At 38.0% G+C, this 16,106-nt stretch overlaps 1 protein-coding gene and 1 pseudogene across 3 annotated transcripts in view; one reads left to right on the top strand and one right to left on the bottom strand.

Moving 5' to 3' along the window:
* Positions 1 to 14,883, top strand: part of Hnrnpr (heterogeneous nuclear ribonucleoprotein R) — a 35,885-nt gene extending 21,002 nt beyond the window's left edge. For all 3 annotated transcript variants that reach the window (XM_038333189.2, XM_038333191.2, XM_038333190.2), the window contains 5 exons: positions 489 to 624; positions 4,064 to 4,269; positions 9,138 to 9,287; positions 13,374 to 13,495; positions 13,616 to 14,883. In XM_038333189.2, the coding sequence (XP_038189117.1) occupies positions 489 to 624; positions 4,064 to 4,269; positions 9,138 to 9,287; positions 13,374 to 13,495; positions 13,616 to 14,228 (1,227 nt within the window). In that variant the 3' untranslated portion in view covers positions 14,229 to 14,883. The remainder of the gene's footprint in view (positions 1 to 488; positions 625 to 4,063; positions 4,270 to 9,137; positions 9,288 to 13,373; positions 13,496 to 13,615) is intronic.
* Positions 2,823 to 2,909, bottom strand: LOC119818169 (annotated as a pseudogene).
* Positions 14,884 to 16,106: the final 1,223 nt, after the last annotated feature.

The raw sequence follows: 16,106 nt of genomic DNA, 5'->3' as shown, positions 1-16,106 counted from the left end.
TAAACCTAATTGTTCCTTTTTACATATTATTGCTTTGACTGTTGCTTATCTGATTCTAATTTTACCCTCAAGGACTCTGAATAGTTTTAGGTATTCCTTCTGAGATTCTCTGGAAAATTGAAATATGTAGCCAGTCTAGTGGTGGTACATGCCTTTGATCCCAGCACTTGGGAGGTAGAGAGAGGCAGCTAGGTCTACAGAGTGATTTCCAGGGCTACATAGAGAAACCCTGTCTCAGCCCCTTCCCAAAGAAAAATATTCAATGTTAAAATGAATATCCTTGCCCTTTTTATATGGATGAATAGTAAAGGTTACAAAACCAAGCTATAACTGGAGTTTGTAACAAATTTAAAATACACATTCATATCTCTGCAAGCTTTAGGGAGCTTGGTCAGTATTTGACCTTAAGTTGTGGGGCTCTTTAGATTAATATCAGTTGTCCTCAGTTGGGGGTGGTTTGGGGTCTCTGGTTCTTTTCTTCTTTGCAGTGTGACAGCTATGAGATTCGCCCTGGTAAACATTTGGGAGTGTGCATTTCTGTGGCAAACAACAGACTTTTTGTTGGATCCATTCCAAAGAATAAGACTAAAGAAAACATTCTGGAAGAGTTCAGTAAAGTCACAGGTAAAACAAAAATGAATATAGAAGTTGGTTTGTGAGAATCTCTTGTATTACTTATAAATAAAATGTTGCCCTCAAAGGAGATAATACTGTAAACTAAGAAAGACTCTTATATCTGAATTGCTTCCTTTCTGCTTTAATAATGGTTGGACTAAACATGTGTCTTAAGTATTCATGATTTCATCTAATTTCCTTTTCACTTTGTCTCTGTCAAACCTTGGTTTTTGGCATAGCCTTTAATCTCTAGTCCTCAAGTTAAAGCTTTTTCCTCCAGTAGTTGTAGGATTAGGGAGAAGAGACTTCTCATTTCTTCCTGTTGACCTATCTATTTTTAATTTTTAAAAGATTCCAATTCATGCAGTTGGTTGAGAAGTACATTTTATATCACAAATCCACATAATTAAATAAAAATAACCAGTCATGCATAGGGGTTCATGCTTGTATTCCTCGAACTTGGACGCTAGGAGTTTGTCAGCAGAACTAACTCAAGGATAGTCTGGGATATATGAAACCCTACCTTAGAAACAAAACCGAAGACTTTATATTCTGAAAGAATTGAGTAAAACTGTATTTTGATTCATTACAAAAGATTCATCTTATTTTCTATTCCATTTCACTTGTTCTGTGGGTGTTGGGGTTTTGAACTCAGGTCCTCTTGCTTTCACAGCAAGCACTCAGACCTACTGAGCCCTATCTCTCTCTCTCTCTCTCTCTCTCTCTCTATATATATATATATATATATATATATATATATATGTCTATCATCTATCTATCTATCTATCTATCTATCTATCTATCTATCTATCTATCTATCTATCTATCTAATCATCTATCTATATTTTTGAGCTAGTCTCTAGCCTTAGCAGGCATGGAGTTTGCTATGTAGACATGGGTGGCCTCGAATTTACAGAGATTTACCTGCCTCTATCTCTTCCTCTGCCCCTGGAATGGTGGAATTAAAGAAGTGTGCCACCATGCCTGGTCTGTATTCCACCTTTTAAATGTTGATGGACCAGTGAGATGGCTCATCTGGTAAAGGTGTGCTTGCTACTGGCCTTACGGTTTGAATTCAGTCTCCAGATTATACAAACTTGACAGGAGAGAACCCACTCATGACAGTTGTTCTTGACTTCCACAGATGCATCCTGGCATAGGAGCATCTGCTGGTATGCCCTCAGGCATGCTCTGTTTCTCTCTCTTCTCTCTCCCCATCCTCTCTCTTCCACACATGAGAGAAAGAAAGGAAGAAATAATATTAGATCATGATTTGAAAACACTATTTTAAGTTCATGGTCTCCTCTTTTTATTTATTTATTTGTTTGTTTGTTTATTTATTTATTTATTATGTACGCAGTGTTCAGCCTCCATGTATGCCTGCAGGCCAAAAGAGGGTACCAGATCTCATTACAGATGGTTGTGAGCCACCATGTGGTTGCTGGGAATTGAACTCAGGACCTTTGGAAGGGTAGTCAGTACTCTTAACCTCTGAGCCATCGCTCCAGCCCTCATGGTCTCCTCTTATAAAAACTATATTCCTTTATATTTTTGTCACCCAGTCATACTGTCTTTCTGTCTTTTTCCTTTACTTGAACCTGTCAATACTCTGGTTTCACCCTTTCTTTAACCTGAAGGTTGCCTAATTCTCCCTCTTCTGTCCTAAATTGATTTGCTCATAGTACTTTTAAAATCTATATAGATGATCAATCTAAGGCCAGACTTCAGTTATCCAGAATAGAGCTGGATCTTCAGACATTCCGCTCACTCTGAAGCCTTGATTTCCAGTGCTCATTTTGTGTTGGTCAATTGCTTTATTGACTATTTATATAGCAGTTCCTTTCTGTTCACGTCCTTCTCCATATTTCTCCAGTATGTACTTATTACCTGCTAAACATTGGGATACAGTGGTGGATAAGAAAGCTGTTCTTTGCTATTCTTTGCCTTTATAGGGCCTACATCTGGGAAAAAACTTAAGACCAAAAAATTAAAGAGAAATATTTCCAGATTGTAGGAAAATACTATAAAAGGGAAAATACAGAGTATTTAACTACAAAATATCTAATATCTGTTTCCATGGTTAGCATTTCTGATAAGATGTTATTTCAGTCAAACCTGAAAACTCAATTATACTGCTTACAAAGAAGAGAGTACATTCCAAAAGAGTAATGTGTATCAAGTGTCTCAGTCAAGAAATAACTTTTTTTAAAAAACTGTATATGTGTTGTTCGTCCCAAGGGCCTCTTCTGTCCCTGTCAAGGGGAAGGCTAACCTTCTCTCCTTCCATACAACACAAGAAATATCTTGTTCTATTAAAGTAACTGATAAGAAGCTAATGTTTGTTTTTTTTTTTCCTCATGGTTTATTTTTTTTTTATATTTAAAAATTTCCATCTCCTTCCCTCCTCCTCCCCTAATGTTTGTTTAAAGGTAATTTAAAGCACAATTATATTAGATAAAGTAGGCAGGATTCTATTAGATCATGTAAGAAGTTTGTATTTTATTGCATGAATAATAAAAAGGTATTTGAAAGTCTTATGCATGGAATTTTATTACATACAGAATGAAAAGGTGTTTGGAGGTATTATGCATGGAATAACATGTTTCATCTTTACAGAATGCTTTTTCTATTGTACTGTGGATAAGGGCTTAGAGCTTAGCAGGATTAGTAGTATGTTAGAGAGAAGCATGGGCCAGGACAGTAGTGAGATGGGAAATAGTAAATGTGATGGATTTGGACCGTAGAGATGAAATAAAGGGGGTGAGTATTATTTTTTGACTGACTTGAGGACTTAGCTGATAATGGATGATCATTTATTAGGTAAGGAAAATAGATTTTAGGTGTAGGTGTGCTGTTTTGGACATGTGAAATTTGTCTAAGACATTTTAAGCAGCTCATCCACCTGGGTCTCAGAGAAATCTAGGCTAGAAAAAAATTGAAGCATTTGTTTATAAGGGTGTATAAAGTACTTGGCTAGCTCATATGACCTAGACAGCAAAGGAAAGGACTAAGCTTAGAGGGACTTGACACAGATAATTGCTGATCATCTTTTTTCATGATAAAAGTAGTAGCTATTTAGTTGGGTACAAGGAAAGTTTCTTATGTTTTGTTTGCTTTTTGCTTGATTAGTTGTTGAAAGTTCTCGCATTTATGTGAGTAATTGGAGTCTTGAGGTCCTGATAATGCCTTTATAAATTATGAAGTCATGTTTTATCATTAATTGCAAAACTTAACAGTAGTTGGCTCTACTTTGAGAACTATAAAATTAATAGAGAATACGTAATATTGTCCCGAACCCTGCATCGAATAATGCTGATGTAATGTTTACTACTGTGAGGCTTCAATTATTTTTTTTTTTTTGCTCATTGGCAAGTGGATTTAGGTCTGCCTAATCGCTAGACGTGTGGTGGATGCTTTTGGCTTATATATCTGGCTGTTGGTTTAACAGAGGGTTTGGTGGACGTTATTCTCTATCATCAACCCGATGACAAAAAGAAGAATCGGGGGTTCTGCTTCCTTGAATATGAGGATCACAAGTCAGCAGCACAAGCCAGACGCCGGCTGATGAGTGGAAAAGTAAAAGTGTGGGGAAATGTAGTTACAGTTGAATGGGCTGACCCTGTGGAAGAACCAGATCCAGAAGTCATGGCTAAGGTAAATACAGCTGCTTGGGGCTGGGAGTAGGTTACCATTTTAGTTTCATAGTCAGTGCTCAAACTTTGTGCATGTGAAAGTAAATACAAATTGCTCTGTACTGTAATTGTTTAGAAAAGCAAAAAGTCTGTCTGACACAGAAGCCTGTCTTAGCTTCTGGTTAATTTCCTCGAGATCAGATATGTCAAAAAAACTGAAGTCCAGTTTCTTCAAACAAGTATTTCATATACACTGAGCATTTATTTAATGTTAGTACCATGAAAAACAGCAATACATTGGCCAAAAGTTGTATTTTTTTTCTTTTTATTCCATTTTTGGACAATTTTTCTATTTAGTTCAGACTGACCTGGAACTCACTGTGTAGCCCAGGTCAGCTTTTGTTTTTTTAATGTGCATTGACATTTTGCGTGTGTGTGTGTGTGTGTGTGTGTGTGTGTGAGAGAGAGAGAGAGAGAGAGAGAGAGAGAGAGAGAGAGAGAGAGAGATCCCCTGCATTTGGGCTCACAGTCAGCCATGAGCTGCCAGGTCCTCTGGAAGAGCAGCCAGTGCTCTTAACCACTGAGCTATCACTCCAGCCCCTCCCAGGTCAGCTTCTAATTCAGTCCTCTTGCCCAGACTTCGAGTGCTGGTAGTATAGACACATAGGCACGAACCAACTCAAGCTTTGACTTTTGTTACATAAATGTGAATTGTGCCTTATTTAGATTTATAGTTAATTTATTTTAATATATCGTCTTCTCCCCCCCCCCCCCCATGAAAAAAGACAAAAGATTGCCATGCTTGTTGATATCTGATCGTGGCAAAATAGACTCGACAGATCCTACAAAGAGCCAGTCTCAATTTCCTCATTGTCAGATCTTTGCTTGGGGGTCCTGGTTCTGACTATTATTTTTGGATGACTCTTGGGACTGAAGGGCATTCATCTGCTGCTTGCAGTGAGTTTGTGTATTTCAGTTATGGCTCTTTCCTCTGGGGGACAACTTTATCAATGACTATAAATTTGTGTTTGGATATTCATGAATGAAATTTTTTTGTTTTGAGCTTTTTTCCCCCTAATTATTCCAGATGTTCCCCTCTGTCTAGTTTGTAGACTCTGGTCTATATTAGTATGGTATAGTATCTTTGTATGCAAAAAATGTTTAGGGTTTGAGCAGAGATGATCCAGAGATGCCTCCCTCCCTCCCTTCCTTCCTTCCTTTCTCTTGCTTAATTTCAGTCTTCATTGTTTCTTCTAGTATATTGTGGCTTTGTGCTAAGTACTGAACCTTGGATGACTTGTGTTTTATTTGGGCTGGATAAATGTCTTAAACTACACTGTAGCTTTGACTACCTATACACACAAAGCATATCCTTTTCTGTTTTTTTAAAAATAAAAATATCTAAAAAAGGTGTATTATGCATTGGGAATACTAAGATTTCTCAGAGATCTCAAGACAGAACTAGTAATTTTGTTTTACACTGAATCCTGCTAAACTTCCAAGTGGAAGTTCAAAATAAACCCTCCGACCCCACCAGCCACCAGAAAATGGTGAGATTTTAACCTTACAACTGTTGTTTTCTGGTTCAAAATAGGGTTTAGAAGTCCTGGGCTCCACCCCCAATACCAAATAAAACTGGGTATGGTAGTAGTATACTGGGTAGGTAAAGCTATTAAGGTAAGAAGTTTAGATTGTTGTTGGCCACATAGGTAGTTTTGAGACTTTGTCTTCAACATAAGAAACCTCCCAAAATTCATGAAAAATGAAAAGGCTTTAGAGTGGTAAGGAAGCATCTGTTAACTTGGAATTGAGTCAAATCAAGATGTTGCTTCCTTTCTAACTTAAAGCTTACGGGTTTTGGTAAAGCTTCTACTCTTTTACTCACTAGTCTCACAACTTAACCTTTTTGGCAAGGTGGGTCAGTTTTTATAGTCAATTAAAACCTAAAACCTAAATGTAACTCTTACAGGTGCCCTTTTTCTTACCGAATATGTTTAACTTAGTATTTAAACTATATTTTGCAGTGTTTAGCAAGTGCTGTCTATACAAATGAAATATACTCTAGAACTCTGTCGAACAGTTTTTTTTTTTTGTTGTTGTTGTTGTTTTTTCCAGAGTGAGGTTGAAGATTTATTCAGGGGGTTATGAAGGGGGAAGGTGGAGGTGGGGAGAGAGAGAGAGAGAGAGAGAGAGAGAGAGAGAGAGAGAGAGAGAGAGGGAGGGAGGGAGGGAGGGAGGGAGGGAGGGAGGGAGGGAGGGAAGGAGGAGAGAAGAGAGAGAGAGGACAAGAGGGAGAAGAGGGGGGACAGGGGCGGAAGCGGAGGCAAAAGTGAAGCTGCCTCTCTGAGAGGAAGATGGAAAAGAGCTGTCGAACAGATTTTAAGTGCAATTCCAAGCTTGTTTTTGTGCTGCAGATCAGACCTACAGCCTCATACATGTAGCTTCGTAAGTGTGAGGCAAGCACTCTGCCACTAAGTTAGTTACACTTCAGTCCAAGTCCAAGGAGTAGGTTTTTTTTTTTCTTTTCAAAAGGTGAATAAACCAATGGAATGGAAGCCTGTCTAGTCTAGAGGCTAGAGCTCAGTCTGAAAGTATGGAAAATATAAAGGCAAAGGTAGAGAGGTAAAAAGTATGAAAATTTTTTCCTCTTTGAATTAATCTAATCTTTCCAAATCTTTTGTTGTTTTTTGACTGTTGATTTTTTGTTTGTTTAGATAGGGGTCTCTTTATATAGCCTTGGCTATCCTAGAACTCAAGTAGACCAGGCTGGCCTCAAACATAGATTAACTCACATCTCTCTGCACTGTCCCCACCCTGCAAGTGCTGTGATTAAGGCACGTGCTACTATGCCTGGGCTCAAATCTTTCTGAATCATAGAGCCCTTTATCTGAGGCAACAGTTTTAGTGGGTATGCTCAGTTTTTTGTTTTGTATGAATTAGATAGTTTCTAATTCAAGAATAAAAAAAAATTACACAGAAAAAAATACACAAGTTCGCCCCTACCATCATGATTCCTATAAGGTACCTAGTTTTAATAATCGATAGATTACTCTTTTAGCATTTACTTAGACAAGTATAGGCAAATAAAAGTATATGTTATTTTCTTTAATTCTCAAATGAGTGGCTGTAGACAGCCTTTTGTGTTTATTAATCTGTATTTGCTTTATTCACCATTCTGTGCAATCAGCCCTGGGAAGATACAGCATTATTACGTGTAACACTAAAAAGTTTCATGATGCTGCCAGTTAAATTAGCATGGTGGTTATTCATCTGTTGCAAGTTATAGCTCTGCTTCAGAGATGTGATGAGTAGGGGAAGAATGTCTCTTAGCACCTGTAGATCCTGACTCTTATCAGCTCATATAGCGTATCTTTTTTTAAAAAATATTTATTTATTATGTATACACTAGTCTGTCTCCATGTATGTCTGCAAGCCAGAAGGGGGCACCAGACCTCATTACAGATGGTTGTGAGCCACCATGTGGTTGCTGGGAATTGAACTCAGGACCTTTGGAAGAGCAGGCAATGCTCTTAACCACTACGCCATCTCTTCAGCCCGTCTTTTTTTTTTTTTTTTCTTGAGACAGGGTTTCTCTGTAATTTTGGAGACTTTCCTGGAACTAGCTCTTCTAGACCAGGCTGGCCTGGAACTCACAGAGATCCGCCTGCCTCTGCCTCCCAAGGCGTGTCCTATTTTTTAATATCCAAAGTATACTCAGCTGTAGATAGACGTTGGATTGTTTCTGATCTTGTTATAAGTATAGTAAGAATGTACTGTGTGTGTTGATATAGGGCAAATATATTGTAGGATAGATACTTAGGGGAAAATTATAGTCTAAAGGGTAAGTGCAAATATTAAGATAGTCCCAGGCTTTCTTCTGTATCAGGTGTCCCTCATACTTGACAAAATAGTATATGATCAGACATATTTTTGTTTAGTGCTGTAGGTGGTTTGTTTCTTTTACTAACTTTGTGTTTGAATGTTTAATATATGAGGAGTTAACATGTATTTCTTTATCATGTCATGAGTTTTACTTATTTTTCTGTTCATTTGTTAAGCTTTTTCTTTTCTGATGCTTTGATGCCTCTCTGTGATGTAAATTGTAAATTTCTTTTCCATATTAATCATCTGTCTTCTGACTTTGTTTATGATGACTTTGCCGTATAACCCTGTTCTCAGTAGTTAGTATCATTCCTTCATTTGGGTTCTAGATTTTAAGTCATAAAAGGCTGCTCCACACCATGTGACTTTTAAAACTTAATTTTTGAGATTGTATTATTTCCCCCTTCCTTGACACCAATACTTTATAAAAGAATCCTCTCTTGGTTTCCTCTGATATATACCTCCCACATTACTGTTCTACACTTCTGATCTGTTTATCTTGGTATATGCTGTGTAATATGGACTTTCTTATTTTCTCCATTAATGTAACTCTAAATGATTTAAGCTTTGTAGTTTGTTTCTAGATTTTGTTTTTTCTCCTCAGCACAAGTAAGTCTTTTCTTGTATAGTTTTTAAATGAATATCAACAGTTTTAGGAGTGAAATGGATAAACTTGTTTTGAGGGGTACTTAGAAATTACGATAAATTTGCGAATTAGTAATAATTATGTGTTGGTGCCTAAAAGATTTTGCTCAGTGATGATTGTTCTGATGAGAAGGCAGGAGCCAACAGTTTGTATAACTTGCTTGCTTTTTTAAAAGCCTTAGTAAAGTGGTAGCTAATGCAAAAATCATTTCTTAATGTTTCTCAGACTTTCTATGACTGTACTTTTAGACTTGCTGGTTTAGCGTTGAAAAGCCTAAAGCCTATGCCATGAAGACAGAAGTAGTATTTTAAGGTTTAATCTAAAATTTAGGAGTGCCAATTTTGTGTATTTATTGCTGTTAGGTGAAAGTTTTATTTGTGAGAAACTTGGCTACTACGGTGACTGAAGAAATATTAGAAAAGTCATTTTCTGAATTTGGGAAACTGGAGAGAGTGAAGAAGTTGAAAGATTATGCGTTTGTTCATTTTGAAGACAGAGGAGCTGCTGTCAAGGTAGGAGCTTTGCTGGTTTTGTTTTTTCTTTTCTTCCTTTTTCAACTATTTGTTTTCAAAATTGGTAGACACATAAAATACCTATGTATTTTTTTTTTCTTTCAAAGGCACCAGGTTTCTCTGTGTGGCTCTGACTGTCCTGGAACTAGCTCTGTAGACCAGGCTGTCCTTGAACTCGCAGAGATCCACCTGCCTCTGCCTCCCGAGTGCTGGGATTAAAGACATGCACCACCACTGCCTGGCTAAGATTATTTTAAAGTTATTAGTTAATTAATTTATAAGGGTTTATCTGTGTTTGAAGGCATGTGCATATGTGAGTATACAGATGCTCAGAGAAGTCCAGAAGAGGGTACTGGGTTCACTGGAGCTGGAGTTACAGTTGGTTGTGAACTACCCAGTGAGGGAACCAACTTGGTTCCTCTGGAAGAACATAACTCTCTCCTAACCTGAGCCAGCTGCACAGCCCCATAAAGTAATTTTTAAAGTGGAAATAAAGTTGGTGTTTGTATGTTGAGTGGGTATGTGTTTGTTACTGCAGTTTCAACCCAGAGCCTCATACATGAGGCAGGTGCTTTTCCTCTGAGCTACACCCAGCTATAGTCTTCACAATTTAACCAAACTTTTAACTTTAAAAAAAAGAACTAATAGTGTAACTAGGTGGTTACACCTTAATCCCAACACTCGGGAGACAGGCAGTTGGATCTGAGTTTGAGTCATCCTGGTCTACAGAAGCGAGTTCCATGAACAGCCAGAGCTACACAGAGAGACCCTATCTTGGAAAGTATGATATACTGTGTAATATCAGTTAACTCTTCATTTCTGTTGTATTTTGTTTTGTTTTTTTGAGATAGGGTTTTTCTGTGTAGCCCTGGCAGTCCTGGAACTCACCATGTAGAACAAATCAGCTTTGAACTCACAGAGGGGCGCACACCTGCCTCTGCACTCCCAAGTGCTGGGATCAAAGCCATACACCACAGCCCCAGCTCTTAATGGGTGAAACCTTCATTTTCTTATTCTCGTCTCCTTCCTTAGCAAGAAAATCAAAACTACTTCTGTAGTCTTTTCTTTGATTGTTTGTTTGTTTTAATATGATCAGGAAAATGGGTTTAAAATACTAAGTAACTCAAACATTGGTCTTTTTCCAAATTCTCTGTTGGTGGTTGTCTTAGTTAGGGTTTCTGTTGCTGTGATAAAACAGCATGACCAAAAGCAATTTGGGGAAGAAAGGGATTATATCATCTTAAATTAGTAGTTCATCATCCAGGGACATTAGGGCAGGAACTCAAGTGGAGGATTGCTGCTTATTGGCTTCCTCAGCCTGCTCTTTCTTTTTCTTTCTCTCCCTCTTTTTCTTTCTTTTCTTTTTTTTTTTTTTTTCCTTTTTTGTTGGTTTTTGAGACAGGGTCTCTCTGTACCTCTGGTTGTCCTGGAGCTCACTATCTCAACCAGGCTGGCCTTGAACTCAAAGGGATCTGCCTACTATTACACCCCCCATCCCCAGTACTGAGGTTAAAGGTGTGGGCCACCACCACCTGGCAGCTTGGTTGCTGCTTTCTTATAGTATCCAGGACCACCAGGCCAGGAGTAGCACCTTCCACAGGGAACTGGACTATCTCATAGGAAAATACTTCACAGATTTGCCCACAGGCTAATCTGGTGAGAACATTTTCTCAGTTGAGATTCCCTCTTTCTAGACAGATGATTAACATATGCTGACATAGCACAGTGGTTTGCTACCAATTTCTGATTTGAATATTTTCCTCCTAGGCTGCTGCTTTGAAGTAGGACTTATAGAATCATTGACTACTACAGGGCTTTGTGTGCTTTCTTGTTTTTATAGTACTAATGAGCAAATACCGCACCCCAAGCATATTAGACTTTAGCTCTGTCTCTGAGTTCTAGTTCTAGTATAGCATTAATCACTTTGCTTTCTGCTGGAGTCTGTTGAAATATTGATTATAAAATTCATAGCTTTGTGTGCAGTACATTTCTCTTATGTTTGGCTTCTTAAATTTCTAATGGTAAAGAACATGCTTGATAAATCTATATAATACTTTATGAATATTGCTTTTGATTTGGTACTAAATAATTGGGTGAGTTAGGAAATATTTGCAAGAACTCAAAATACATATAAGACCTGGTAGGATGATTCGTTAAAGAAGCCTGTGAAATTAAAAAAACTCTAATCTAAAAACCGGGAAGAATTCTGGATGGTCAGGGCAGATAGAGCATAGGTGTTTCATTCTCTTGTTTATAGACGTTAACAGTATTTGTGTTTGTGCTGTGCTGGTGGACATCGGACTCAGACATTTAGTCATGGGTTTTATCCTTTAGCTACAAGCCCCGAAGCAGGAAGATAATAAGTTGCTTTAATTGAAGCAATCCTGTAGCTCATTGGTAGAATCTGCCTAGCATGTGCAAGGCTCTGGGTTTGATATCCATCACTTTAAAAAAAAAATGGTTTTCTGAGCATTTGATAGTCAAAAGAAGGTGAATTTCTCTTGAGTTCGTGGCCAGCCTGGTGTACATAGTTCCAGGCTAGGTAGAGAAACTCTGTCTTTAAATAGGGAAATGGCAGATGGAGATGTTGACTCATGCCTTTAATACTAGCACTGGGTAGGCAGAGACAGGTAAATCCCTGTAAATTCAAGGCCATCCTGGATTACAGAGTGAGTTCCAGGACAGGAGCTGCTCAGAGAAACCCCAAGGAGGGGGGTGGGATGGGAGGGAAAAAAAGAAGCAATGATTTGAGGGGGGGGAAGGAGAGGGAGAGGGAGAGGGAGGGAGGGAGGGAGAGAGAGAGAGAGAGAGAGAGAGAGAAATGATTTTTGCTTTCTTGGTGGTTGCTTAAGGCTCTTACATTTGGTTTGGTTTAGGCACAGTAAGTCCTGTGTTAGATGTGAGGGAAAATTAGACTTAGTGTCTTGCTAAATTTCACAGATAACCTTTTCATTTCCCATCTGAAGAGTTAGTTTTTGTCTGATGTGTATTGATGCTAGCATTTTCCCTTGGTGTGAATTGCTTCAAGAATGAATTATTTGGAGGCTGGAGAGATGGCTTAGCTATTGAGAATACTGTCTGTTCTTTCAGAGGATTCAGGTTCAAGTCCCAGCCACCCACATGACAGCTCACAGCTGTCTGTAACTCCAGCTAAAGGAATTTTGACACCCTCATACAGTCCAAACACCAATGACAATAAAATAAAAATAAGCAGTTAAGAAAAAAGAATTATTTGGAATTAAGGAGTTTGGCTAAATGTAGTTGTTTGTTTGGTTGGGTTTTTTTTGTTTGTTTGGTTGGTTGGTTTTTTGAGACAGGGTTTCCCTGTAGTTTCTAGAGCCTGTCCTGGAACTAGCTCTTGTAGACCGCCTGCCTCTGCCTCCCAAGTGCTGGGATTAAAGGTGTGCGCCACCGCCGCCCGGCTTGTTTGTTTTTTAAGAAAACCTTTGGTTTGTTTATTTTACATGTATGGGTGTTTCATCTACGCGTGTGTATATGTGTACCTGATGCCCTCAGAGTTCATAAGAGAGCATCAAATCCTCTGGAACTGGAGTTTGGGATGGTTGTGAGCTGCCATGTTGGTGCTGGGAATCAAACCTGGGTCCTCTGGAAGAGCAGCAAGTACGCTTTACTGCTGAGCCATCTTTACAGATTCTCTTTCACCTCCTAAAATGCAATATTAGAATATTGTGTTTTGTTCTCAATAGTAATTTATGTGTAAAGCATAAGATGAAAGAAAGAGTTATTTTTGGCTAGACTGCTCTTGCAAGTTAAATGTTAGTAAAATGTTTTGTAGAGGCAGTGATAAGTTTATGCCCTTTTGAAGATTTAAAAACATTTTTAGTGTATAGGTATCTTGCTTGCATGTATGTCTCTGCATGACATACATGCATAGTATCCACGGAAACTAGAAAGGGGTGCCACATTGTTAGGAACTGGTGATACAGATTCCATATTGGTGCTTGAAATTTAGCCCAGAGTTCTCAAGCCAGTGACCTTACCCATTAAGCCATCTTTCAAGTTCCCTATTTATATTACATTTTAAAGTACTGTTTCTTATACAGTAAACTTACTTTTGTAATTTAGGCTATGGATGAAATGAATGGAAAAGAAATAGAAGGGGAAGAAATTGAAATTGTCTTAGCTAAGCCACCAGACAAGAAAAGGAAAGAGCGCCAAGCTGCTAGACAGGCCTCCAGAAGCACTGCGTGAGTTTATATTTTACTATTTGAACAGAGAATACGGTGGTAACAAGCTCAGATAATAAAGGCAGTATGAACCTTGAAGTAAACTAACTTGTTCCTTTTCTCCCTTCCCTCCATTGCTAGGTATGAAGATTATTATTATCACCCTCCTCCCCGAATGCCACCTCCAATGAGAGGTCGAGGTCGTGGTGGAGGGAGAGGTGGTTATGGCTACCCTCCAGATTATTATGGCTATGAAGACTACTATGATGATTACTATGGTTATGATTATCACGACTATCGTGGAGGCTATGAAGATCCCTACTACGGCTATGATGATGGCTATGCAGTAAGAGGAAGAGGAGGAGGAAGGGGAGGGCGAGGTGCTCCACCACCACCAAGGGGGCGGGGAGCACCACCTCCAAGAGGTAGAGCTGGCTATTCACAGAGGGGGGCACCTTTGGGACCACCAAGAGGCTCAAGGGGTGGCAGAGGGGGTCCTGCACAACAGCAGAGAGGCCGTGGTTCTCGTGGAGCTCGGGGCAATCGAGGGGGCAATGTAGGAGGCAAGAGAAAGGCAGATGGGTACAACCAGCCTGATTCCAAACGTCGTCAGACCAACAACCAACAGAACTGGGGTTCCCAACCCATCGCTCAGCAGCCGCTTCAGCAAGGTGGTGACTATTCCGGTAACTATGGTTACAATAATGACAACCAAGAATTTTATCAGGATACTTATGGGCAACAGTGGAAATAGACAAGTGAGGGCTTGAAAACGATACTGGCAAGATACGATTGGCTCTAGATCTACATTCTTCAAAACAAAATTGGCTTAACTGTTTCATCTTTAAGTAGCAGTTTGCTGCCATTTGTATTCAGCTGAAGAAATCACTATTGTGTATATATACTCAAGTCTTTTTATTTTTCTTCTTTTCTAAATGCTCTTGGACATTATTGGGCTTGCAGAGTTCCCTTATTCTGGGGTCACAATGCTTTTATCGTTCCAGGCTTCATTTTAGCTTCAGAACAAACTGTTAAATCATGATTTTGCAGAACCTTTGGTTTGGACAGTTCTGTTTTTTTGGATTTGGAATAGATTACATAGGAGTATGAAGTATGCTGTAAATAAAAGTACAAGCTAGTGCTTTGTCTTAGTAGTTTTAAGAAATTAAAGCAAACAGATTTAAGTTTCCTTGTATTGAAAATAACCTATGACTGTATGTTTTGCATTCCTAGAAGCAGGTTAACTGTGTTTTTAAATTGTTATAACTTCACACCTTTTTGAAATCTGCCCTACAAAATTTGTTTGGCTTAAACGTCAAAGCCGTGACAATTTGTTCTTTGATGTGATTGTATTTCCAATTTCTTGTTCATGTAAGATTTCAATAAAACTCAAAAATCTATTCAAAACATTACCTATTTCAAATTCAATTGTGTCCTAAAACATTATTTTATTCATAATCCTTGAAGAAATACTGTTTTCAAAGTAGAACTGCCTATGTGAGTGATCAAATTCATGAAAAATTTCTTGTCTATTCCATCATGTATTGTGGATATCATATTTGAGGATTATTCTAAATTCACATATTCCAAATAGCATTTCATTGATTGGTGTTCTCTCATAATCTCTTCTAATTTTGAAATTTTATCCTTAAAACAAAACAGACTCAAAGGTTTTTGAACAGGTATTGGATAATTTTCATTAAAGCAAAATGGAACTGGGGAAGCAGACTACAATTTATTTGACCCACATTATTTCAAATCAAGAATATTTTGTGACTGAAGACCTTATTGGCTGGATAATTAGATACAATACAGAGAAAACCTAGTATGTGGCGTCACGTGCACCATGGATTAAACTTCAGTTTTACTGTTTATGATCAGCACCCCTACTGTAGTTCTGGATTAGGACCACGATTTCTCTCACTGAGTACACTTGCTTTGGGAAGCAGTCATGCCCTAGAAGAGGCTTTTAAATACCATGTAGTTGTGTCTCTGGCTTTCTGCTAAATTCTCTTTATTTTTAAATTTTTATTATGTCTACTGGCTAAGTTTTTGCTGACCAAATAATAGCATTATCTATTTCCTTGTTTCTTTTAGAAATTAATTTATTCTAATGACTTTTTGCTAAAAGAAAAGAAGAATTAAATTTTCAATTAGAAATTTTTTTCCTTTTGGTACTGGGACTTGAACCCAGGGCCTTGCACATGTGCTGAATCTCTAATCCCCCTAAAATGTTTTAAATTATAAACCATTGGGGAATTAAAATGTACTCCCTCTTTTTATGCTTTGTTCCTGTTTGGTGTCTTTTGTGGTTACAGTTTTAGATATCAGAATCACATGCCATTCAATTCCTTGTCGGCACAGTCAACCATATTTTCAGTTTCATGATTTCATTTTGAATTTTAAAAATTAACAATTGCTGATGAAAGCCAAATACCACATTTTTTTTCAAAGTATATTTATGTAGGATAATAAAACTTAACAGGCTTTAAATAATCTTTGTAGAAATTGATAAAAGAATTATGTGGCCTGTTGTAGTTATAAGTTAACATGGGTGTTACTTGGTAAGGTTTACAGTCTAGTTTTTAATTTTGCTGATGCCCATGTATATACATAAAGACAGCAGATATTC

Source organism: Arvicola amphibius, chromosome 6, assembly GCF_903992535.2.
Source record: "Arvicola amphibius chromosome 6, mArvAmp1.2, whole genome shotgun sequence".
Lineage (NCBI taxonomy): Eukaryota > Metazoa > Chordata > Mammalia > Rodentia > Cricetidae > Arvicola > Arvicola amphibius.
Note: the sequence above shows the minus strand (reverse complement) of the source record. Positions and strands in the feature narration are given on the sequence as shown.